General features: G+C 55.7%; 1 protein-coding gene across 11 annotated transcripts; it reads right to left on the bottom strand.

The window, feature by feature from the left end:
• Positions 1-698: 698 nt before the first annotated feature.
• On the bottom strand, positions 699-25872 carry IKBKE (inhibitor of nuclear factor kappa B kinase subunit epsilon). 11 transcript variants are annotated; one of them, XR_005385608.1, is made up of 22 exons: positions 25658-25872; positions 25243-25331; positions 23635-23753; positions 22581-22721; positions 22033-22162; positions 20687-20868; positions 20028-20188; positions 19087-19197; positions 18612-18791; positions 17954-18150; positions 17132-17196; positions 16951-17042; positions 16723-16809; positions 12661-12736; positions 12411-12523; positions 9290-9366; positions 6705-6744; positions 6005-6117; positions 4267-4363; positions 3425-3537; positions 3153-3224; positions 699-1448 (listed from the first exon to the last, which is right to left on the bottom strand). XR_005385608.1 is itself a non-coding variant. In XM_038586080.1 (22 exons), exons 3-22 carry the CDS (start codon positions 23719-23721, stop codon positions 1415-1417), a joined length of 2157 nt encoding a protein of 718 aa, XP_038442008.1. In that variant the 5' UTR covers positions 23722-23753; positions 25243-25331; positions 25658-25872; the 3' UTR covers positions 699-1414. The 11 variants fall into 11 exon arrangements, 7 of the variants coding, with proteins under 7 accessions (XP_038442008.1, XP_038442006.1, XP_038442009.1 ...); XR_005385607.1 differs by having other exon boundaries at positions 9290-9386; positions 12428-12523; XM_038586080.1 differs by lacking the exon at positions 6005-6117 and adding an exon at positions 5855-5956.
• Positions 25873-25889: the final 17 nt, after the last annotated feature.

Here is a 25889-nt window from a genome sequence, read left to right as displayed (position 1 = left end):
GCCCTGATGGGTCATGGGGCAGTGTGGCCTCTGAGGACATGGAGGCTTCATGAAGATGGGCAGGAAAGATTTCTGGGGTTATCTAGAGTCCAAGCATGATGCCTCAGTGCCCAAATGGAGCTCCCACGTGTCTCCCTCCCCCATCAGGGCTACCTTACTGCATTCTCCCCCACGCCCTAGGCTGGGTGCGTAGTTCAGCTCGGGTTAAGGGAAGGCTGGAAGTAGGGCAGGGGAAAAACTACGTCTGCACAAATCTGAATGTGCAGGCACCATTCTAGCCTCTAGACAGAATGAAGGAGTCCTCAAAATGACCCAAGTACTTCTCAAGCTCAGGATTGAGGACACAGCCTCGGCTTTGAAGAGTGGGGGATGGGAAGGAGTAGGCACTTAGATGGTGGATTTAAGGGGGGAGAAAAGAGAGGGTCCCGGGCCCCTATCTAGCTCCCTAAAATGGCTGGGGGAAGGCGAAGAAATGGGAGGGCCAGCCCTCCCAGCAGGATGCCATCTTCCGTGGGCCCTTCCCTGAAATTAGGGCCCATTTAGGGGAAAGGCAGGGATCAGGAAGTGACCAGTCCCACCTCCATTTCCCAATCCTGTCCTCCCATATCCCCACCCAGTGCCTGCTGGGATGCTAAGCACACTTAGCCAAGAGCCTCCTCCTGCCTCACAGACCCAGCCCAGTGAGAGCCACTCAGAAATAGAAAAGAAGGCCATGTTTATTCCACTTCTTGAGGGTACAGGTCTCTGATCTGGACTTACAGGCCTGTGCTCCCTGCTGACCACAGCTGGATGCATATCCCAGAGCCTGACAGTGCCTCAGGGAGAGAGGAAGGTGAGGATCCTTGAGGCCCTACCTAGCACCCAGGCCAAACCCCCAAACAAATCAGGCTCTATAATGCCTGAGGCTGAGAGTGGGGGCTCCCGGAAATCACAGGATGTTCAACGTGAAACCCCTTAAGAGGAAGGAAGACTGAATTGAGGTCGTCTGACCCAGCATCCTAGGGAAATTCCCAGAGGCCTCCTCTTCTGTTCCCTGAGAATCGAAGCCCTGTAAACCAGAGGAGGTGGTTGGGCGGGCCGATCCGAGCCTCTTCTCCCCGTGGCCTGCTGGCTTCAGCTATGCAGGCCGGAGCGATGGAGATGTACCTGAGCCTGTGTGAGGCACAAAGGTCAGCCCAGGCAGTGGGTCCTGACAGGGGTGGCCTGGTGCCCTGGGGCCTGCTGTGCTGCTGCTGCCAGAAAGGCAGTGGAAGGTAATGCTGGTGACATCTCCCAGTTGTTGGCCAGGAGGGAGGTAGGCTGACGAGACGGGACCAGACATCATCCTGTGTTAGGCCCCACACTGCAGGCAGGAGAGCAGTGTTTGAACGATTCTAATGCTTCAGGATGTTGGGCACCCCATGGGGCTCAGATGTCAGGAGTCAGGAGCCGATGGGGGCCTACTTAGCCTGTAAGGAAAAATAAAGGTTACCTTCTCCCACCCAGGCAGAGAAGCCTGTGGGCCACACCCCAGGACCCAACACACTCAACTTCTCTGGAGTACAGAGCCATTCAGCTATCTCCTTGTCCAGTGCTTGACACCCCCCACCCCGCCCACAAGAACTCTCTGGTTCTCCTCCTTGACTACACAGTAGAATCACCTGGGGGGGGGGGGGTTATAAACCCCTGGAGGCACCCAGAGTCTTTGGAGGCCAGAGCTGGGAGCCATAATCTAAAAAGCTCCCCTGGTGAATCCACTGCAGCCAAAAGGTCAAGAGGAGGAGAAGAGGAATTCAAATAGCTACTGTGGGCTCCTTGGCTACAGCTCTGAAGGAGGAAGTAAAAATTCACTTAAAATAAAGTTTTGAGCTATCTGTAAATAGACCCCATATCACAGCACGAAAAATTTATGTCGGCACTAAAATTAGAACTTCCTGCCCACGAAGGAGGTTTTGTTAAGAATCTCCTCCTCGAGGGTATTTAAGAGGATGGAGTCTCCCCTTGCTGGGATGGGATATGGCAGGGAGGCTTCCTCAGCCTGAGGACACTGCAATTCTGGGGACAACCACAAGCTCTGCTCTGGGGTTCCTAGCTCGTAGCCCCAATTCCAGGGTTCCAGACTGGCACAGCCTCTGAGGAACACTGAGCATTTAGTGAGTGCCTCCCTCTGCACCCCTCTCCGCCCCAGCACGTGGCATAGCTCATCTGAATTCACCCCTAGTTACCACCAGGAGCTTGGGATCATTCATCCCATTTCACACGGGAGGGAACTGAAGCCCAGAGCCCGGCAAAACCTCCGAGGGTCATGCAGTTTGTAAGGAGCCAAGAGGAGACAAATCCTGTTGGAGTCTCTGCAGATTCTTTCCACTATGCCACTTGGTCCTCCTGTGGGGGAGTGACAGGCATAGGGCGGGGGTGTGTGTGTGTGTGTGTGGCTGTGGGGGGTTGTGCCCATGCGTGCACATGCACGCACATGCTCAAGTGTGTATGTACGGAAACAGGCCATGAGCTTCAGGGCAAGGACCATTCCTGATGCTGAGATTATGTCCCTCCTTCTTGGTGTTTAAAAAAATGTGCTTTATGAAGCAGGACTACTAGGTGGCAAGATTTTTTTTCCCTTTTAAATGTGCTTACTTGGTTCTATAGGAAGTTGGTCACTATTATCTCCTAGCTTCCTTTTGTGAAGTTTACTAGTGCAAAAAATCCCAAAGTCTGAGGCCTGAGGCGCATTCCCCGCACCCCCTCCAGTCCCCCTCATTCCCCAGGAGGAGGGGAATCTAACAGGGGCAGGATCCAGAGTCGGGGAGCCTGTGCACGGACAGGAACACAGAGGCCAGCAGGCCAGACAAACACAGGCCTCAGGCCGCTAACCCAAGCTCCGCGCTGCCGTTCCTGGTGTAGGCCGTGGAGATGAACCGCAGCCCTCTGCACGGGGTGCCAATGGCTGTGGGAGCAGGTCTGGGGGAGCCACTGGGCAGAGTCGGCGTGGAGGGGAACAGGACACGGCCTGGATCCCACATGCCTGCAAGCCCCCCTCCTGACTGCACTGAGGCGCGTGTCCTCAGGACTACAGTGGAAGCCTACACCTTACAAGGCTGGCGACTCAGCTGTGGACAGGGCAGGGCTCTGACACCTGTCCCCAGCCTTCCCCGCACACAGTGGGGGCTCCTTACCCTTCAATGATGCGATTGTTGTCCTGCAGGTCAAAGGCCAGCAGTTTCATCTCCTCACAGAGCTCTTGCATGCTGTTGGAGGCAGAGGCAAGAGGGCATCTGGGGCCAAGGCTGTCCTGCCAGTCGCTCCCCCAGGAAGCCGGACATCCAGACTCTCTCTATTCCTGCCTCCCAGGCCTGAGGCAGAACCCCTCGGGCTCTAACATCTGTACCATACCCCCTCTTCCACCACTCCCCTCCCTCCACACACACCCCGTCTCTCTAGAACTTACTGGAGAACCAGGTCTGTCAGTGCAGGGCTGGGATAGGGGGCTGTGGGGGGTGGTGAGGCCTGAGCCTCCTTTGTTCTGTCCTGAAGACGCTGGTGAGATAACCAGTCGAGGATCTGAAGGGAAGCCACACTGTAGTCAGGGGGGATGGGCCAACAGGTGTGGTTGTTCACAAGGGAGGTGTGAGTAAGGGTAAGAAAAGGGCAACAAAATGGCCCATGGCCTGCATCCTTGGAGCTTCCTGAATGCCCCAGCCTTTCCTGCAGGCCCTTTCTTCCCATCCTGGAAGCAGTTGACACAAACCACCCTCATGTATCTGTGCTTGGATTTAACTGTCCAGCCCGCCAAGTTCTCCCCTGGGGCCAACCCACACCTTTGATGGCTCAGCATGAGCCTGGAGCTACAGGAACTACGGAGAAGGGGCAGGGCAGCCCAGCTAGCCTCGAAGGAACGAAGGAACGAAGGAACGAGGCTGCTGCGGGGGCTGGGGGCTTGGGGACCAGAGGAGCAGCCTTCTCGGAGCTGCCTCGGTGTTGGTCTCTCCCCAGAGAGCTGACCTAAAGACCAAGGAGGGCTGCACAGGGCATGAGGAAGATGTCCTAGCATTCTGGAAGCTCTGTCCTTGTAGTGCCCTTCAGTTTGAGATCACCAGGGAGTGCCTTCCGTTCTCTCTGTCCCCACCTCAGAGCACATTTGTGTGTCAGAGACCTCCAAGCCACTGTGTGCTTGGACGCAGACTCTGTCAAGGATGGCCCTGCCCAGAGGCAGGGGAACGGCCTCACATCCCCAGGGTGCCCGATGGACGCGGCTCCTCTCAGTGGCACTGTGGCCTGCAGATCTCGTACCTTGCTGAGGCTCTCCTGGACTCCCTGGGCTTCTGTGTTGTAGGCAGCCACAGAACAGCTGACCATGCGCAAATGGTTCCTGGTCTCATGCACTTCCCTGGAGAGAACAGATAAGAAATCTAGGTTTGCTCACTCTTCCCGGGGCCCACCCAGCTGTCCTTCGGGTCCACAGACATGGGGAAGAGGCTTTCCAGACAGCAGAGGCTGGAGCAGATGGCTGGGTCTGGGCATTTGCTTCCCTCCCTACCTCTGTCTGCAACTCCTCGTGTGCCCTCAACTCCTCCCTGTCTCACTGGGGGGATGCTGATGACACTTCTGACAAACGCTGCCAAGGGTCCCGCCAGAACCACAGGGGCAGTGAAACCACACATGGCTGTGGCCCATCATACATGCCAGTGAGGATGAGCTAAGGGCCAGGCCAGGCTCCAGACCCGCAGCGGATAGCCCATCCCAGGGCACCTCCTATGGGAACTGCCCCCTTGCCAGAGCCAATCAAGGGCAGGACTCCTCTAGGAGTTTTCTTGTTCTCTAAGTGGAGGGAGTGAGCAGCCACCGGTCCCTATTGCACAGAAAGGAAGCCAATCCGAGGACAGACAAGCCAGTGGTTGTTCTCACCCCTACCTACACATTCAAATTACCTGGAGGTGCTTTTATTTTATGTTTTTTAAAGATTTTATTTATTTATCCATGAGAGACACACACAGAGAGAGAAGCAGAGACACAGGCAGAAGGAGAAGCAGGCTCCATGCAGGGAGCCCGACGTGGGACTAGATCCTGGGCCTCCAGGATCACGCCCTGGGCCAAATGAAGGCAGGCGCTAAACTGCTGAGCCACCCAGGGATCCCCCTGGAGGTGCTTTTAAAATGCTGATATGAAGCCTGACTTCAGACCAATTAAAGCAGAATTTGGGGTGGGTTAGGGGTGGAGAAGCTGTACTCTCTACTGTGAGGGTGGGTGAGTGCCTGGGTCTCAGTCCCGTAAAAAGCCCACAGGTCATATGGGCCTGGGACCCTGTCCTCTCTTCCCAGGAGGGGCCAGTATTCCTGCAGCCAGAGGAAGGAGGGAGGGGCTCATGTGAGAGGGGAAAAGCCTGAAACTCCTAGAGGGGACAGTGTAAGGGGCTTCCATTTAAGGGCCTCTGCAGGCCCCTGCATCCCTGACCACCAGAAGTCTATAAGCCTGCCCGGCCTCATCCCAGAGGAATCTTGTGCTCTCCCCAGAGAAGGGGCTTCCCAACACAACCACCTGGGAACATGGCAAGAACCCAGATTTTAGAGGCAGTCATACCCATTACTAGTCTTGGATCTGCTACTTCCTAGCTGTGTAGTATTGAGGAGACCTGTGCTCTGAGCCTCAGTCTCCTCATCTGTGAAGAGGGGTAAGAGTATATACTGCATAGGGTATATTGTGGGATTAAATAAGTGCACAAAACCACCGTTTTTTTTTTTTTTTTTTTTGCTTTTGTTCCTTAACTACCATCTCCCCTCAATCAGGGCTCTGCAAATCACAGGGTTCTCTGAAGCCCGAAGGGCAAGGCCAGGAAGGGCCCCAGGGTCCGTGAGCTCAGGAAGGAGGGCCAAACTGTTACCTCATCCACTTGCCGTGCGTGACCAGGGATGTCTGATACTTCTGCACACACTTCTCCTGGAATACCTGCAGGAGCCTTTTGGCTAAATGACTAAAATTCACCCTGAAATGACAGGGACACCGAGGCATAGAGATAATCAGCCAGACCCACCTGTGCCCACGGCTAGCATCCCTGGGTCTCCACCGCCGAAACGCCCAGCCCTTGGATCCACAGTAGGGCCGCCTCTCCAGACAAGGACGGCATGAGGCTCGCACATACACGAACTTTGGAGGTCAGAGTGGCAGGGACGCAGAGCACAGCGACAGAGATGTGGGAGAAGGACAAGGGGATTTCAGAGAACAGACACACTCCAGCTCCGTCCTCACGGGGGAGGCGAGATGCTGCCGGAGATTGAGAGAAGAGTGTATAAGGGTCAGGGGTGGGCATCGAACTGGAGGACTGTGTCTCCAAATAACCACTTTAAATCAGAGAGGGCGTCCTGGAAGATTAGTGTCTAGGAGACAGAGGAGCAGAGAACAGCACAAGGGAAGGTCAGAAGCAGGAAGCAGGAAGCAGTAAATCAGGGAGGAGAGTTAGGGAAAGAAATACTACAAACAGTCTTATTCCCGCTAGAGATAAGTCCAATTACATCAAACTTCAGAGAAAGCTCCTTCTGAGTCAGCTACTCAGTCTCCCTCCCTGGGCCCCAGATAACCTGCCCGACAGTCACCCGCTCTGCTGCTGCCCAGCTACAGCCTGGGATCAGGATCCTTCATCGAACCTTGTCAGGCACAGAGGGCAGCTCCTCCCTGGTGACACCCACCTTCCTGCCTCCTGCTCACCCACCTGCCAGGGGGGACGGGCTACTCACTTATCCAGCTTGTGAATCTGCTCCTCGTTGTAGCCAAGCCCTGAAGGAAACAGACAGGAATGATGTCACCTGTCCAATCAGTCAATGAAACCGAATGCCACAAGAGCTTGGGGACAATTACAAAGATGAAGATAAGCTCAGTCTGGCCCTTTGGGACTTCACAGCCCCGTGGAGCCACGAGGTACAGAGGAGCCCAGGGAAGCTGCAGAGAAATTGCTGCAGGGCTCCTGGGGCCAGGAGTGGAGAGATGAGTACTTGGGGGGACATCTCAGGTGGGGGGTGCTGGATGAGTGGTCCTTGAAGGACGTGTGGTCAGCCCCCGCTCCTCATCCAACACCCCTCCCGGCGTGCCTGATGCCGACAGCTCACAGGCCCCATTCCTGCTCCTCAAGTTGCGGCAGGGCCAGCTGGACTCCGTAGCGATGAGCTGGGTGAGTCAGGCCAGCGCCCCGTACCCCTCTTTCACTGCCTCCTCCCGGTCACAGACCAGCCACTTCTCCCTGAAGCTCTGGTTCACTGAGGGAGTCACCTACTGCCGAAGCTCCCAGCTGGGAGACGCTGCCCTCTCCTGGGCTTCCAGGGAACGGGCCTCCCAGCTAGAAGCTTCCCCAAGATGACAAGATGCAGGACGGTTGCCCAGCGGCCTCCCACCCAGGTCCCTAACAGCAGAAGCCCCTCGTTGGCATTTCATCCTGGGCTCTGCTCTCGGCCAGCTGAGCACTAGCGAAGTCCCAGCTCCAAGTCCCAGCCCAGCCTCCCAGTCGCCGGAGGTGGCAGAGGCGTGACACCGAGTCGGCTTCTTGATTCGTCACAGGTAACAATCACCCAGGCTGGTGTGAGGGGAGAGGGACGACCAGAAGCGTTTTTCAGAGAGGCGTCTTTCCACATTCAGGGGTTTGCTGTCAAGGGTTATGCTTCCTTTCATTGTTAGTTTTCACAAGGGACTCTGGCAGACCAATGAAAACAAATCTCTTTGAGGCCATAAAGCAGAGTGGTTAAGAGCATCCAGACCAGGATTGCTTGGGCTACTGGACCTCCTAGGGTCTTGGCTTCCTTATCTATAAACGGGGGAGGGTAATGGTGCCTCTAGTCTTTGCAGGCATTAAATAAATTAAGATCATGCACAGCCTGGAGGACAGTTTCCAGCACATGGGAGGTGCCCAGAAGGGTAGTGAGGCAGGATGATGGAATGAATCCCAGTGACGGAGGCAGAAAGCCTCTCTGGTTCTCTGGAAATCATAGTTAAAAAAGGCCAGCGGGGTGTCAGGAATGGGAGAGTCTCAGTTTCCCCCTCTCCTGCGCTGCTCTCCTCACCTGCTCCACGGCCAGACCCCAGAGGCAGAACTGAGTCCGAAGGAGAGAAGATCATCTAGATCTCTATGTCCGAGCCAGTGGCCGCTGGACACGTGTGGCTACCGAGCACCTGACCTGTAGCCAGCACGCCTGAGGAACTGAATTTTTATTTTATTTTATTTTTTATTTTTTTGAATTTTTATTTTAATCCAATTAATTCAATCACTTAAAAATTTAAGACCGGAGCAGTGCAAAATGTTGTTTTCCCAATAAATGCGGCTTTACTGCTTTAGTACGACGACAGTTCAGTCTGCTAAAAAATCAGCTTCCAAATAGAGACGTGCTGTGAGCGTCAAATACACACAGGACTGTAAGGACTTGGCGCCCACACACACACCAAAGAATGTAAAATCCCTCTTTAATAATTTTGTTTATATGGATTACATGCGGAAATGACATGTTGGACATATTGGGTTAAATAAAATGTATTATGAAAATTAATTTCACCTGTTTGTTTCTATTTTTAAAATATTGGTTACTGGAGAGTTAGGTACATTGCTGGCATCACATTTCTAAGAGACAGAGCTTTTTAGATAATCCCAGGGCTAGAGATCTAGGCATCAAATCCAGGGCCTGCAGTCCACACATGAGGAGGAGCCCCAGGAGACAGGGGGTTGGTTTCTGATGTGTGAGTCAATTGGGATCTCCCAGGGGCCCTCACCCCCAGCCCCAGCCCTACCCCAGGTTCCATCCTGCCCTGTCCCATGACAGCAGGCACCTTGGGCAAGCAGCTGCATCCCTGAGCCTGTAAATGAGTGGCTCCTGCCCAGAGGTCCTTTGTGGGGATGAGCAGAGAATACAGGCAAGGTAGCTGGCCCAGTGACTATAGGATATTTCTTCAGACTCTCCCTTATCTGGAAAACCTAGCTGTTTTAACAGCCAAAGACACAATGGATAGGGAATCACTCTTTAAATTGTAAAGGGCTCTACAGAGGTGAGGGGTCTCTTCCAAGGGCCTCCTCGGCTGTCACAGCGGGGCTCCAGCCATCGGAGCGCCCCATGCATGCTGTCTAAGCCTCTTAGTTGGCCATAGGCACAGGGCTCCCGTCCCTCAGCATCTGCAGGTAGCTTAGAGGCAGGGGCCCTGCCTTGGAGCAGCGGCACCCTGGCACCCCACAGCAGCATCCACACAGTGGGTGGAGCATGAAGGAACAGCGGGAGGAGCAGAGGGAAGGAAGGACGGAGGGTGGGAAGGGAGAGCAGGGGGTGGTTTGCTCTCCCCCATGGCTCACCTGGTCTCATTCTGGATTTCTTGAACTGTTTGTAGATGAGGTTCATCTTGTCCAAACAACACTGAATCTGCTGGATGCTGTGGGCAGGAGACAGGGACTAGGCAAGGGGAGAATAAAATAGCACAGAATAAAGGGGGGAGAGGGGATGGCATGGCTGGCAGAGGGTTGGGGAGCACACAAGCTGTCTGCCTGCAGAAGGAACCTCATTGCCACAGTTTTGGGGGCCAGACTGGGAGTGGGGGTGTCTCTCCTGTCCCTAAGCTTGTTTGAGCTGCCGTGGGGCCGGCCAGCCACCTGAGTCCCATGTCTCTCTCTCTCTCTCACACACACACACACACATACACACATTCGAGGTGTTCAGTAAGAGATGAGACAGACAAAAAGCTGCAGAACAGGCCACAGGACAATGGCCTTTGCTACACTAGAAGGCTTGAGAAGAGAATCAAGGCAGGAGCCTTGGGTCCTGTGAGGCCAGCAGTGCCCGTGGAGATGGGAGTGGGGCAGAAGCCTGGGGAGGGTAGGAGGAGGGCCCTCCTAGCGTATCCAACACCTGGCACATGGAAGGCGCTTAAATAATGAATGGACAACCCCTATTTAAAACACGGATGAATCCACGGTCCTCAGTCCTGCATGTAGGCAGGGGGATGTGGGAGATGACCTCAAGGACCTTCACCTCCTGAGGTTTAAAGTCAGTAGTATTTCTTCCTTCCCCTTTTCAAGTGGATACAAACAGGTGTGACGTGAGGGTTTGTGCATGTGTGTGCACATACGTGTGTGTGTGTGTGTGTGCGCAGGGGGGATGTTTCTTCTTCCCCAGCCTCAGGCCTGTTTAGCTCCACTTTCCTCCAAAGCTCCTCCCAGTGACCCCATCTCAGCTACTTCTGGAGCTGGATTCTGGGTCAGGCCCAAGCTGCTTCCAGGGCTCTGCAGGTCCCAGGCGCCTGCCCTTTGGAGAACACGGGGTGAACAAGACCTCAGATTCAGTCTTTATCCAAAAGACTCAGGCCAGATATGTGCCGAATTCTGAACTGTCTTCTGATTTTAGAAAGGTGATTCAGTAGACACAGGCTGTCAGGGACAGCCTGAGCACGGTCTGGGGTAGCGCCCCTCAAATACCCTCAACCTTTAGGGAACTATAAGAAGATTCACTCTAAGTGGGATAAACATGATGGGGGAACAGAGGACTAGCTGGGGACAAAGCACAAGCCCGGGACAGCACCAGCACACTGACAAGTCCTGGAAACAGGCAAAGGGACGTTCCTCTACAGACTCAACTGCCTCGATGTTCACACTTTGCTAAGGGCAGAAGGCAATCCTAGCCTGACCCCCAGGAGCCTGTAAGTCAACTTTACATATAAAAATTCCTTTAGAAATCTCCTTCATCTGTACCCCCCAAGATTCGTGTTGGAGATCATCCCCCAGCACCTGGCCCACCGATATCCATCCGAAGGGTCTCATGATTCAGGTTTTATTAGACGGTGATAAGTGACCTTTTCCCAACAATAGGCAGCCCCCTCAAGGTCCTGGAAACCTTGCTCCAAAATTGCTTAGAGAGTAGCTCTCCTCAAACCCCTCCCAACCCCCAGGTATATCATCAGCCAGCCCTCACAGACTCGGGGCAGCAGCTCTTCCTGCCCACGGGTCCTGTCCCGGGGCTTTTTTTTTTTTTTTTTTTGTTAAGTTTTTTTATTTACTTATGATAGTCACACAGAGAGAGAGAGGCAGAGACACAGGCAGAGAGAGAAACAGGCTCCATGCACCGGGAGCCCGACGTGGGATTCGATCCCGGGTCTCCAGGATCGCGCCCTGGGCCAAAGGCAGGCGCCAAACCGCTGCGCCACCCAGGGATCCCCCCAGGGCTTTAATAAAATCACCATTTTGAACCAAAGACGTCTCAAGAATTCTTTCTTGGTTGTTGGCTCAGGATCTCACCCCACCAAACCTCACCTATATTCCAAAACCTCATCAAACACACTAAGAAGAGACTCATGAAAGCTGAGGTCGGGTTTTGCGGCCAAAACAAACAAATAAAACCCTACAGTTCTCAGGGCTCTTTGATTTTAGAATTGAGGGCCTGGGTTAGGGATCCCTGTCAGCACTGACTAGAGTAGGTACCGGGGAGAATGGGTACTGGTCAGGGCGGGCCCCACGCTCCAGGCTGTGAGGTAGGCGGGAGGACATTAAAATGTTGAGGGGGCGCCTGAGTGGCTCAGATGGTTGGGCGTCTGCCCTCAGCTTGGGTCATGATCTCAGGGTCCTGGGATAAAGCCCCGCATCGGGCTTCCTGCTTGGCGGGGAGTCTGTTTCTCCCTCTCCCTCCACCCCTCCCCACTGCTCATTTTCTTTCTCAAATAAAAACAAATCTTTAAAAAAAGATGTTTGTTGAATGAGGCTTTCGAGGCCATAAATCCCTGGTGTAGGCCAAGAACATAGGCTTTGGAGGTGGGCAAACATGACACGAAGCCCCATGTCTATCATTTGTCACTGACTGGCTGTGACCCAGGGCATATTAACCTCCCAGAGTGAGCTTCCTCACCTACAAAAGAGGCCTACTAGTAGTAGCATCATTGCGGAGATTAAACGAGATGACAGAAGTAGGAGGGTCAATCCAGGGATTGAGCAGAGCCAATGAAGAGAAAGGGAAATGGAACGAAATTATTCTTTCACTTAGAACCATTGCACCTGGGACGCCTGGGCGGCTCAGTGGTTAAGCGTCTGCCTTCGGCCCAGGGCGTGACCCTGGAGACCCAGGATTGAGTCCCACATCGGGCTCCCTGCATGGAGCCCGCTTCTCCCTCTGCCTGTGTCTCTGCCTCTCTCTCGCTCTCTCTGTATCTATCATGAATAAATAAATAAAATCTTTAAAAAGAACCATTGCACCTGCTAGGATTTCCAATTCTCTCTCTAAATTCCCAGAAGGACCCCAGGTGCTCTTCTCCTTTAGGCCAGCCTCAGGGGAGGGCCATGCACATTCTTGGATCCCACACCACTACCCCACACCCCAGCACCCTTGCTAAGATAAAGGAGAAAGCAGATTGGTTCCTAAAAATGCTACTGGACCTTCGGAGCTGTGTGTCCCTGCTCCCACCCCCACCCCACCAAGAAGGAAAATCCCACAGACCTTCTGTCCGCATGTACCTGATCCCGGTTCTTCACCAGCTCAGAGCTCAGGTTGCTCAGGCTCACCTGGGTCTCTGTGATATTGTGGGAGCATCTGGAGAGGGCCTCCACCAACTGGAGGATAAAACAAGGCAGACCCCCGGGGGGTCCTCAGGTCAGGGTTCTGATAGCAGCCTGGCTGGACCTCTGCCCCCCCAGCTCTGTACTTACAGCTGCCCCCCTAGCCCCAGCCACCCCCCAGCCTCACTCACAGCCCGCAGCCTGGACCTCAGCTCTGTGACCCTCTTCAGCTCCTGCATCTCAGGCATCCCAGCCACACTGCTGAACCTCCAGGGAAGGACAGAGAAAGGACACAGCTGGGGGATTGGGAGGCAGAGCTCCACGACCACATGAAGAGCCTGACCTCTTTGGGACAGCCTTGCTGGCTTCTGGGGTTATCTGCGGAGTTTTGTGGTTGGATTAAAGGAACCAATGTCAAGAGGCCCCTAACCCAACAAAGTTGTACTGTTGTTGAGCACCGTAAAGAATAAAGATGGAGATAGCTGGAAACGAGAATCTTGAAAATTCATGAGTCCATGCAGCGAGGCGACTGTTAATAAACTAACTCCCTCCTAGAAATGTTTATCACTGAAGGAAAAGAATAAAGTTCCTTTCCAGTAGAAACTGTATTTTATGGTAACCAATAGCTGACTAATAAGGGAAAAGCCTTATTTTATAGAATATTAGCCAATAATGTTCCAGGCTTGGAATATTAGCATCATGCTGCCCCCAGTGAAGTTATTTGCTTGGGCATGGGACTAAAATCCAGGATTAATGATCAAGGCACGGGCACTTGGACTGTGCCAAAGTGGTTCTTTCACACTGGTTCTTTCACAGGGAAAATGTGACCACACGATAAAGGAATCAGGCTGTCCCCACCCAGTGGTGGGAGGCTCTGAAGTGTACTTGGTGTCCTCTCTGATGCATTTGGCCAAAAGAATGTTCAACTTGAATCCACCCAGGCTTCAGAGCTCTCAGTTTATAAGAAATGTTGGGAAAGAAGAAAACAAATCCAAAGGGTATCTAGAGAAAACAGCAGAGTCCAGAGAGTGGGGCGGGGGGTGTTGCCCCTGCGACATCCCGTGTCGGGAAAGGGAGGAGGGGGGAGGCAGTCTGTCTAGATTAAAATGGACTTAAGGAACAGAACAACTAGACACAAAGTGTGGTCTTGGGTTGGATCCTGGTTTGGATAAAACCAGCTAGAAAAGGAAAGTAGGGAGCAAGTTAGAGACCTTTGAGTATGGATGACTTTAGACGAGATGAAAATGTACTGACATGGGGCCGGAGAGCTCATCAGCTGAGGAAAGCAGGTTGTAAGAGAGCAAGTACTAGAGGGTCTCACGTCAGTTAATACATATACTTATATACAGAGCAGAAGACAACCTAGAAGGGCGTCTGCTATTACCGTGCAACGACCTAGCTCTGGGTGACAAGGACACGGCATTTTTATTTCGTTTTTGCTTATCTGCATTTTCCCACTTTCTGCAATTAGCATATACTATTTCTATCACAATAACAACCATGGGAAAAAGAATCTTGCGTGCTTTGGCTTGGGAATGGTGTTGGCAGAGGGGAAGGCGAGAGAACAGGGGAGAATTAGGCACGAAGTGGGCGCGCCATGAAGGCAGGAGTTTACTGTTGTTATCTCCAGTGCCCAGCAGTGTTCGGGACGCAGTAGTTCCTCTGTACATGGTTGTTGGATGGATTAGTGAGTGTACAAATGGATTTTAGGGTGTGCAATGCTCGCTGGCAGAAGCGGCTGAGGCTGACCTAGTCAGCAGAGATGGGTCTGAGTGCTAGTCCCAGCTGCCACCCCTCCTGTCTTCCATGACCTGGGGTCACTTCACTTCTGCAAGACTTGGGGATCTTGTGGACCTAACAGAGAGATAAATCTCCTTCCTGCTTCCCAACAAAGCATTTGTGGGCATCCAACAGGACCTCGGAGCTAAAGCGCTCGAGCTACAGAGCAGGGACATACGCTGTTTGGTGGTGAGGGAAGCACCTGGGGCTCTCCGAGCCAGAGCCACCACATGACAGCAGTAGCTGAGAAGGACCAGGGAGCTTCACGACAGAGGCAAGGACACTCTGCCAAGGGAGTCTGCTTTGGGGAGCCCGTCCTGGGGAGCCCGAGGGAGAGATGAGTGACCAGGCTGGGCAATGGCAGCCACTTTATGCTTGGTACTTGTCAAAATGTGTCAGATTCCAGAATCTACAGGTCTGAGGATGTTCACAAAAGAACAGAATCACAAAGGGTCAAAGGTGGGAGGGCTCCAAGATCATCCAGTTCTCTTATTTTGAAAAAGAAAAAATAGTGGCTCAGGTTAGGAGAGAGAACAGTGGCCTAAGGTCCCAAGTGAAGAGCCTGGACTGGCCCTCTGACGCTCTGCTCAGTGCTCTTCCTGTGCTCTGTACTCTTCTCTGGTGGGACGGGGGCTGAAATATGCTTTGAAGCAGGTGCTCCTCCGAGCCGGAGCTCTCCAGGCACACCGTGCCTCCGAGGGGGCCTGGCATCCAGAATGGCAAAGACCCAGGACTCCAGCTCCAGGGAGTCCCTTCTCCACAGGCCTCAGTCTAGGGCAAAGGGGCAAATACCCCAAATACTTTCTCCATGTCTTTCCTGTTCAAGAACCTACAATAGAAATCTACTGGTCATTTTATCGGGTTCAACCTGCCAACTGGACCTTCTCCATGCATTCTCTCCTTCCCTTCCTATCCCTCTGCCCCACTCCACCTTCACCCTGGGATATTTTCCATTTTAACTGTGGCTTCAAACAAACCTCATCAGCACCCCTCCTCCAATCTCCCCAATCATGTCCTCCTTTTCTGTCTCTGCACAGGACCAAACAACTCAAGGTATTCTTTCACTCTGGCCTTAAAAGCATCACCTCCTCCAGGAAGACCTCCATGATTGCCCCTCCTCACCTCTAGTCTTCCTCTATCCAACCATCCCATCACTCTTAAGTCCCTGGGAAGGGCTATCTCCTCCAGGAGAATGTGGACCCTCTGTGTGCCTGGTGTCACATCTATCCCTGGACCCCCTTTCTGTGCCCCGTTCAGAGCTCCTCTCAAGGACCAGTGCTGTGCCCCTGCAGGTCCGCATCTCTGTCACCATTTGAAAGGCGCTCAGCCAGGCCAGGGATTCTGTCCTTGTCATCTGGAGACTCTCCTCGGCCTCTTCCCACAACACTGCCACCCCATCTGCCCCATTGTCTGAACCGCTCCTGCCAAGCAAGGCAGCAGTGAGTCAATTCACTGCTGGGAACTCCCAGGACCTTCCTAAGGATAAAAGCCGGGGGATGTGAGGAGTAGGGACATGAGACATGTTCAGCACAGCTTCTGCTCCTGTTATCCCACGTCTCCTCCCAGTAGGGAAGGTTCCAGCTACCATCAGCTTCCCTGGGCTGCAGAGCCCCCTCCTCTCACCGTACCACGGCCCCATGCCTTCCGAGACTTGGGGGGCTATGCCCACTCCTTGGAAGTCCTCTGCCCAATGGAGTCTTCCTGCTTCTCATGTCTAGACTCTCTGGCTTGGTTCCCTCCTCCCCAGTCTCTCCCTTTGTCTGGTCGGTCTATCACCCCTAATTAGCCCAAGTCAGAGCAGTACTGGGCACAGAGCCCCAAGGCGGGCCCAGGAAATGTGAAGAAGGTGAGGACAGTTTAAGACCCAGAGACAGGTGGCGCCTGGGTGGTTCAGTCAGTTCAGTGTCTTCCTTCAGCTCAGGCCATGATCCCACCGTCCTGAGATGGAGTCCCACATCAGCCCTGCATCAGGCTCTGTACTCAGGGAGGAGTCTTCTTCTCCCTCTTCCTTTGCCCCTCCCCACTGCTTGTGCGTGCTCTCACTCTCTCTCTCTCATAAAAAAAAAAAGGACGCAGAGCCAGAAGGAAGAGCATGGAGGATGAGAGCACCCAGATCCCCATCCTGTCAGGTCCAGGGGGCTGGGTGAGGCTATGAGGGCTTCTGCTGGAGTGCTGCTCTGGGGCTTGGTACCTGCTAAGGCAGTGCTCCCATGGCTGCCCCATTCCCCTTGCAGTGACTAGGTGGTGGGAGAGGTCTGTACAGTCACCTGGCAGCATGGGGGATCAGGGACAGAGTAGGGGTCCCCTCTGTATTCTCCAACAGCTGGGAGAGTGGGAGGTCTGGGGGGGGGCAAGGGGCATTGTTGGACATTTGGGGGTGAAGAACAGGCAGACAGAGAAGGGCCGAGGGGTCTGAGCCAGCCTCACACCTGCTGCAGCGCACCCCCACCCCCTACCCTGAGCAGCACACCCACCTCTCGGTGCCCAGACTGCTGCTGAGGAAGAGGAGAGCCATCCGTGTGACCTCCAGCGTCCGTCTGCATGTAGCCTGGAGCGTCTCCCTGCAGAGGGGTGCAGAGTCAGAGCTCCCTTCTCCCAGGGGACCAAGAGCCCATGCCAAGGGAACGCACCCGGGCTGTGTGGAAGAGGTCAACCCCACCTGCCCACCTTGCCCTCCGCATTCAGCCCCCGGGTGTACTCACACAAACCAGTGCAGTCCCCGAAGCATCATCTCCTGCCCGGCCAGCAAGGTCCGAGCCAGCCACAGGGCCTGGTAGCCAGCACCCAGTATACTCTAAAATACACAGAGGGCAGGGTTAGGACTCCCACCCCTACCCCTTGTGTGACCCTTCCTGGCCAACAGCCACCGGGGCCACCTCTCACCTTGGCGGTGGTGTAATCTGCCTGCAGGTCCACTTTGGGGAAGAACTTGGAGATGTCCTGAGCGGCTGCAGACAAAGACCCTATCTGAGGGGGCTGCCTGTGTGTCCCGGACATACCCTAAGTTCATCTTCTGTTCTTCCCCACTCACTCACCCTCACCCCATCTTCCAGAGCAAGCTTCCCACCTTGTGCACAGCACCCCCAAGCCTAAATAAATGCACTTGCTGCGCTTCTTTACAATCACTGTCCCTCACTGCCCCCTGGTGTCCTCTTTGGAGAACTACAGCCTCATGCCCAAGGTCCCAGAAACAGCCAGAAAATGGGCTAAAACCACCCTCAGGCCTAGGAGTTTCAAGGCTAAGTCTGCTTTCCAGCATTGGAGACCCTGAAAAGGAGGATGAGATCGGCATCATTCAAAGAAGAAGGAATGGTACTTTTTCTAGAACTTGGAAGACAAAACTCTGGACCCCTGACCACCTTTCTTTGCTCTAGCAACTGGGGTTCCGGCTTTCTCCAACCCAAACCATCCGAGGCTCTCCCACCAATCGCAGAGATGCTGGAAATCATCTTAAATCCAGATCTCCCTGTCTCAATTGAAGTTTCTTTCACAGCTCTGTGGACACTGTGAGGCCCAGGGAGGTGAAGTGTGAGTCCCACAGCATTTGAGAGGCATGATAGAATTAGAGGCCAGATCTGCCTTCTGGACCCTGTGGGCCCAAAGAAACAGCCACAAAAAATATTAATCAATATCCTGGATCATAACCTCCTGTCCCTTGTGGAAAGTAAGAAGGAGAAAAGATCCAGCCGGTAGGGCCCTACTCACGGTCCCTGAAGGCCAGCCCCTTGGGGGTCTCACTGGCCTTGCTGAACAGGGTCAGGGGGCTGCTTGCGGTCGTGTGGGTGATGTGTTGCGCTGACAGGCTGGGCTCAAGGACGCAGAGGTGACCCTCAAAGAAGTACTCCTGGTGCTGGGGAGCCACACTGGTCTGCTCATATACTGCCTCCAGGAAGATGGCTATCCTAGACACACAAAGGGTCCCGGGGGTGGGAGGGAGAAGATAGGAAGTGTCAGCATGATCTAGGGCCCAGGTGACCCAAACCCCAGGTAAGTCTTCATCCATGGAGAGGGCTCAGCTTTTCAAAGGGAGGGACTGGATGACTATCACTCTTATCAAAGGTGAAAATTCACCTAGAATTTGAGAAATAATGGGTTCCATGAGCAACACATTTGGGAAACGCATCACCAACACACACACACGCGCATCCACGCACATACGCACCCCTCAGATTCCTAATGTTCGTTAGCATGGGAAAGGCTGCTGCATCCCTGGAGTCTAGCAGCAAGGAAGAACTGTTTAATTTCATGGAATTAGCTTTTCCAAAGTAAGATTGGACCCAGCAGCTCTCATATCTACTAGGATACACCCTTCTGCTTGGGTAGAGAAGGTTCTGGCGCCTGTCCCTCAGACCCATGCACTCACGTATTGTGGGCATGGATGTAGATGTGGTGCAGGACCGCCTGGGACAAGGAGAAGACATGGACAACGACTCGCTGCAGGATGTCACTGGTCTCCGCAAAGAACTGGTCAAAGCCCCAGCACTTGGCCTGCTCCACCTCCAGGATGTTGGCCAGGATGGGCACCAGCTGGCTCTGCAGCCCCCTGTACCCCGGACATGGATACGCTCAGGCACCAGGGCCCAGACTTGTCCTCTTTGAGGATGCAATAGGGCATTCCACCATAAGGTCCTGAAGAGCTCGGACCAAGGCGGGGTGGGGGTGGGGGTGGGTGGGGAGGAAGAGCTTCCAGAGGGGAAAGGGGCGCCCGACAGGGAAAGTGGTCCCCTGAGCCGACTGCCCCTGCGCCGGGCCCTCCCTCCCCGCAGGCCCGACCGTGCCCTGGGCGTCAGGGATGCCAGCCCAGCCTCAGGTGGGCCCGTGCCCCCCGCGCCACTCACGGGGACAGCCGGCAGGTGATGGGGAGGCCGTAGCTCCACTCCAGGGGCCCGTTCTCCCGCCGCTGGGTGCCCGCGATGGCCCCCGCCGGCTTCTCGGTGGTGATCCGGTACCTGGGGCGAGGAGGGACCAGCTCGGCGGGACCCCCGGCCCGTCACACTCCGAGGGACGAGGGACGAGGGACGGCGAACTGCGCACGGAGGGCTCCGGAGCAGGGCCCCTGCTCTCCGCCAGCCACTCCAGATGGGCCCGAAACCGAATTAAGAGTCCTGGCCTTCAGGCAAGGCAGCCCCCAGGCAAGCTCTGGGCTCCATCGCCATCCGCCTCCCCCGCCCCCCTGCCTGGGTCGCCAGCTGCCCCTGCACCTCTGCCCCCTGCCCTGCCCCCAGTCACCGTCCAGAGCCTTCCCGGCCAGCCCCCGCCCCGCAGTCTCCTTCCCCTTCCCTGACCTAATCCAGGTCCCACACAGCTGGACCCCGAGCCTTCCCACCAATCCTTAAACCTCCTCCCACGGTGCCCACGAGGGAGAAACAGCCACTGCCTCCAGCCACCTCTGGATCAGAAGCAGGAAACCTGGGAAGGCCTTGCATCTGGGACCAGGAGGCTGTGTCCCGCCCTGGTCCAGCTCCCCCTTTGCCCCTGGCGGGCTCCCCAATTTTGGGCATGTGTCTTTTCGAGCCTCAGCTGAGGTGGGTGAGCCACACACGCCCACGGAGGGAGCAGAGGGAGTGGCTCTAACCGGGAGCTCGGGAGCTCGGGGCTGCCATAAGCACTGCTCTCCTATCAGGGCAGGGCTCAGCTTTTTGTTTGACGGGCTGAGAACCAAGTATTAAAAAGGAGCCTGGGTGGGGGTGGCCCCCAGGAGGACCACAAAGTGAGAGGTGGAAGAGGAGATGCAGCAGGGAGTGGTGGGGGAAGGCCCAGGGCTGGAGGCCCACCGTACATCATCTCCTTGTTGCGCCGTGGCCCACCAAAGGGGACGAAGGGCAGGCTGCCAGTGGCTGCGTGGTACAGGGTTACCCCAATGCTCCAGAGATCCACGGTTACCCCGAATGTCTTCTGCTGGGGCTTGCGAAGCACTGCCCGCTCATACATGTCGGGGTGCTGCCGGAGAGAGAACCAATGAGCAGCCATGGAGGGGGAGGGTGGGCAAGGGTCTGAGCCCCCATCCATCCAACCTCCTTCTACCACCTTCCAGTGAAAACAGAACTATCAGAACCACCTCCTTTGTCATCTCAAAAACTCGTGTGGAGCTAGACCATCCAGAGCATTCTATCTGTCCACCCTCTGCCCTGGGGAAAGTGGTGACCAGTGGTGCCCTATCCTCGGTGAGGATCCTATCAAGAAATTAACTACACAAGGGAGGCCCAGGCAGGGGGCCTGGGCAGAGGGGCCCCGGGCAGGGACACTCCAGCAGGGAGGCCCAGGCAGGCAACAGCACCACCTTTTCCAGAATACATTCTTCTGGCTGGGGTGCAGAGGTGACATACCCCTTACCACATGCAGGGGGACTGAACAGAGCCCCTTGGAGGAGCCCAGAGAGAGTCACAAGTGGACGGGCAGCCCCGAGTTTGAACACAGGGTCCCCAGCGGCCCACTCACCAGGTACTCCTCAGTGCCATAGACGGAGACAAACTTCTCATCATCATCTAGCTCCCGGGCGGCCCCAAAGTCCGTCAGCTTATAGATGCTCTGCCCTTCCTCCCCCATGAGGCGCATGATGTTTCCAGGCTTGATGTCGCGGTGGACGATGCCATTCTCCCGCAGGTGGTTCATGCCAGCCACTGTGGAGAGACAGGGCTGCTAGCTCCCGGCCAGGAACAGCTCAGTGTCTGTGGCTTATTTGGGGCAGAAGCCTGTCCTTGGGTCCGGAGCAAGAGTGCACATGGGCTGGCAGGGCCACAGGAAAAGCAGGAGAACAGAGATGGGCATAGGACAAAGGAGGGGGTCCCAAAGACATGAGTATTGAAGTTCCACCGGGATTCCCTAAGAGATCAAGAGGGATGACAGCTCTGCTCCCCCAAGGACAGCGCCCCCTCTCCCGTCTGATTTATTTTTAAGAGTTGTAATACAATACACCTAACACGAAATTCACTATTTCCAGCATGCAGTTCCGTGGCATCAAGTACACTAGCAGCGCCATGTAGCCATCACCACCATCCACCTCCAGAACTTGGTCATTGTCCCAAATAGAAACCACCTATCACACCATCCCTCTCCATGCCTCCATCCCCCCAGCCCGGGCACACACTGTTCTACTTTGTCTCCGTGGTTTTGACCGCACTAGGTCCCTCATCTGAGTGGAATCATTCATATAGTACCCGTGACTTCACTTCACTTAGCAATGTCTTCCAGGTTTATCCACAGACAGCACATGTCAGAATTTCATTTCTTTTTAAGGCTGCATAGTGTTCCATCATATGTACATATTTTATCCATCCATCTGCCCATGACATTTGGGTTGTTTTCATCTTAATGGCTACTGTGAATAACACTGCTATAAACAATGATGTACAACCTGGTTTAATTTTTTTTTTTTTTAAGATGGAGTTTTTTTTTTTTTTTTTAATTTTATTTATTTATGATAGTCACAGAGAGAGAGAGAGAGAGAGAGAGAGAGAGAGACAGAGACACAGGCAGAGGGAGAAGCAGGCTCCATGCACCGGGAGCCCGACGTGGGATTCGATCCCGGGTCTCCAGGATCGCGCCCTGGGCCAAAGGCAGGTGCCAAACCGCTGCGCCACCCAGGGTTCCCCTAAGATGGAGTTTTAAACAGCTGCCCTAGGTCTGTGAATGGAGAGCCTCCCAGGTACAGATGTCTTTTGTGTTTGGGTCATTGTTTCAGAAATGCTGGACTCCCTGAGACTTCGCCTTCCACCGAGGGCTGGGCCTGTGGCTGGTCTGATGGGGAAGGGGACTTCCTGGGGGATGGTCAGGGAGGGGCTCACCCACACAGCGCAGCACCACCAGAAACTCGTCCTCGGGCAGCCCGAAGGCATTCTCAGGGCTCTCGAGCACGCTGAGCAGGCTCCCGCTAGAGCAGTACTCCATCACCAGCACCTTCTGCCGGCTGCCCCCCTGTGGGTGGGACAGAGAGAAGCTTGGGGACAGGGAAGGCAAATCTCTTCCCCTTCCATCACTATGTGAAGAACCAGCTTTTTCAAGGGGAGGGTGACTCAGCCTAGGTGAAAAGCCCTTATTGTCTAGGTCCCAGCTGCTGCCTGGCCTTCTCTCTTTGGCCTTATGGTGACCCCACACACCTGAGCCCAAGGTCACCTTCCCAGGAAGCGCTCTCTGATTAGGCCCTACTTCCCATCTTTGCTTTCCCACACATACCCCCACCCCAGCATTCTTTATTCTACTCTACAGGTTGCTGCTCTGGCTGAGCTGCTGACAAGCATGTGACCATGTCTCCGTTACTATGTGACCTGACTCTTTTCCAGCCTGTGAGGGTCAAGGACAAGACCAGCTCCCTCTGACCAACTACTGGACCCACCGTCTCCTCCACTGCAAAGAGCTTGACGATGTTCTGGTGGTTCAGCTTTCGCAGGACCTCAAACTCCCTCACCTGCACCTCGCGGGGCCGCAGGTAGCTTGCCGTGTTGAAGACCTTCACAGCAACCAGCTCCCCGGATTTCTGCCGTGCGGGATAACATAAGTCCCATTCCTGCCCTGGGAAGCACACATATGCCCCCAGGCCTCCACATAGCTTCTCCCACCTGCCTGACACCAGCCAGGACCAAAGACAGCCCGGTTGGGGCTGGGGGCTCCCACCCTCAGCTTCTTCCCCTAATCAGAGGGAACACAGCCCAGTCCAACCCTGAGACGGGATAAGGGCTTTGTGTACCTGATACCCCACAGGGGATGTTCGGTCGTTGCTATTACCATTTTTTTTTTAAAGATTTTATTTATTTATTGGAGAGAGAGAATATAAGCAAGCAAGAGAGAGCAGGAACGGGGGGAGGGGCAGAGGGAGAGGGAGAAACAGGTTCCCCGCTGAGCAGGGAGCCCGACTCAACATGGGGCTTGGGGCTCCATCCCAGGACTCTGGGATCATGACCTGAGACAAAGGCAGAGGCTTAACCCACTGAGCCACTCAGGCACCCCGCTATTACTGTTTCTAGTGACAATAGGCACCAACCACCCCTGGTGCTAGCAGCAAAGCGGGACTGGAACCTGTTCTGGCTCCAGCTCTTGACACAAGACTGTGATATGTCTACATAGTCAGTGCAGAGCCATGATGAAGGCGGGGGAATTCAGACAAGTCCCACTTCCCAGTGCTGCTATTCCTGGGTTTGCTGCCACCTCCCCAGGATGATGGCTTTGCATCTTCCTCTCTTTCTCTCCAGTCCCAAACTCTGCCTGACAGAAGCAACATCCCAAGGAGCCCTTTAGAACTCCCCACACCTCCTCCCAAAGCCACAGTGTCCCCTGGCTCCAGAGTGTGCTAGGCGTCCGCCCAGCCACACAGCACCCTTGCTGCCCACCAGGGGCCGACAGGGCCAAGAACTTCCTCGGCCTCAAGGGGCCTGGCCAGGGCTGCATCCTACCTTGTTTCGGGCCTTGTACACACTGGCAGTGGCCCCCTGCCCCAGCAGGTCGTCCGTGTGCCATAGGTAATTGATGGTGCTCTGCATCTCCTGCCCCTGGCCAGCTGGCCACCTTCGGCCTAGAGAAAGAACATACGAGAGTCCAGGATTCCACTCCTGGGGTGCGCACTGGTGGCCTGACAGGTAGCTGTGACCACGACCATCCCAGAACGGGCTCCATGTGGCCATTCCAGAGGCAAGGGGATGGAGCAAGTGTGAAGCGCAGGCAGGCTAAGAAACCTCTCCAAAAAGAAATACAGCCACCGGGGCCCTCAGCCCACAGCCTGTGCCTGTCCCCACGGGGCACTCTACCTGTCCTCACGCCCAGTCTTCTCCAACCCCTTCCCCAGAGGCCATTCTTCAGAGACAGACCTTTTTCCCTGTTACCTCTCCCAGGCACCGAGAATTCTGGGTTTTTGGCATCCAGACCTGGGATTGTCCCAGGAAGCAGAAATAGTGCTTGAAGGCAGGGCCCCAGGTCAGGCAGCGTCAACCACACCACCACAAATCTCCAGGATTGCAACACGAGCCTGGAGCCCTTCCCCACCCACTTGCCTGGGCCCACCACTTCCTGCTGTTGTGAGCGAACAGCTGCTCAGGCGGCCAGTGTGGCCAGGTCAGCGCTGCTCCGGAGAGGGATGCGTATACTGCTGCAGGGAGCATACGTGTATGAGCGTGCGTGCGTGTGCACGTGCGCACACTGTGGTGAGGGTGGGGGTGGGCAGGAGACCATCGAATCCAAGAACTCAAGAGCCCAGGGGAGAATCTGAAACCCTCTACAACTCCATTCCCCATCTCTGCCCCCATCCCGTTCTCTCCAAAGGCCAGTTCCCCTAAAGCAACTGGCTCTAGGGAGTGTAGCCCCAGAAATTAAACTCAAGTCCTCTCTGAAAAACAGGTTCAGAGCTGGCCTCAATGGGATGATGGGAGAAGGCCGGACTAGACAGGGCTTCTTCCTCTTCTAACATCTGATAGGTTCTTAACCCTAGGGTCACCTGGAATCCTACAGTTCCTTAAGATTTCTTTGAGCCTTCTGTCTGTAATCTTTTTTTTTTAAAAAAATGCAAATCTTGAGAATGTCATTTCCTTGAGCCAGAGGCCACTTGAAGAGGCTCAGTGGCCTATTCCTAGTTTCAGAAAAAGTGTTAGTGTTTGCATTTTCCAGAAGCCACTGCGATACAGGGAGACCTCCAGAAGGCGACAGAAGAGCTCAGCTTGGACGAGCTGATCAGGGAGTCCCCTCCCCGCTGACCCCAGGGGCTGAGGGAGGCTCAGGACGCCCGGCAGAGCGCGCTGAGACCAAGGCCGAGGGGTGCGGTCTGGGGCCCTGGCGGGGAGCAGGTGATGCCACCTGCACAATCCTTCCCTGGGCGGGCCCTCGTCGCGCGCCCTGGGGCTGGGGGCTGCCGGGGCGGGCCGCACGTCCTGGGCCGCGCTCCTGGCCCCGCCAGGCTGTGCCCGGGGCTGCCGGTGGCACCTCGGGTCGGCTGCGCCAGCTCTGCGGCCCCAGCCCGGCGGCGGAGCCCGGGCACCTGCGGCGCGGGGGGCTGCGGGGCCCAACGCACTCACCCCGCGCTGCGAGCAGCCGTGGTCAGGCCGAGGCCGTCCGGGGCGAGCGCGGGTCGTGCTTCGCGTCCGTGGCCGCTGCAGGAGCTGAGCTGCGCCGGAAAGAGCAGCGCGGCGGTGCGGTGTGACTCGGCCTCCGCCAGGGGCCCCGGCGCCGGCCCTTAACCCCTTCCTGGCACCCCCCCCCCCCCCCCCGGCGCCGGGGCTTTCCATCCCCCCGCGGCTCCGGGGGCCCCGGCTCGGGAGCCGGGCGCGGGGAGAGACCCGGGCGCAGGGCCGCGCGCCCCTCCCCGCCCCCCCTCCCGGGCGCTGCTCCGCGAGGGGGGGCCCTGCCGGGGCGCAGGGGCGCAGGGGCGCAGGGGCGCAGGGGGAGGGCGCCCCGGGCCCCGCGGAGCTCCGGCCCCGCCCCCACACTCACCCCATCTCGGCCGCGGGCCGCGCACCTGCCGGGCTCTCGGGAGGACTCGCTGTCATGCCCGGGCCGCGAGCTGCCCCCGGAGCTGCCCCCGGAGCTGCCCCCGGAGCTGCCCCCGGAGCTGCGAGGCTGCGGCGCGCGCCTCCCCGGGCTCCCGGGCTCCCCGCGGGCGCACGGCCTCGGCTCCGGCCCGCCCCGCGCCCTCACACTTCCTGATCTCGTTCTTTCTCTCTCT

Source organism: Canis lupus, chromosome 38, assembly GCF_011100685.1.
Source record: "Canis lupus familiaris isolate Mischka breed German Shepherd chromosome 38, alternate assembly UU_Cfam_GSD_1.0, whole genome shotgun sequence".
Lineage (NCBI taxonomy): Eukaryota > Metazoa > Chordata > Mammalia > Carnivora > Canidae > Canis > Canis lupus.
The sequence above is the reverse complement of the archived record's forward strand: the minus strand, read 5'-3'. Positions and strand labels throughout refer to the sequence as shown.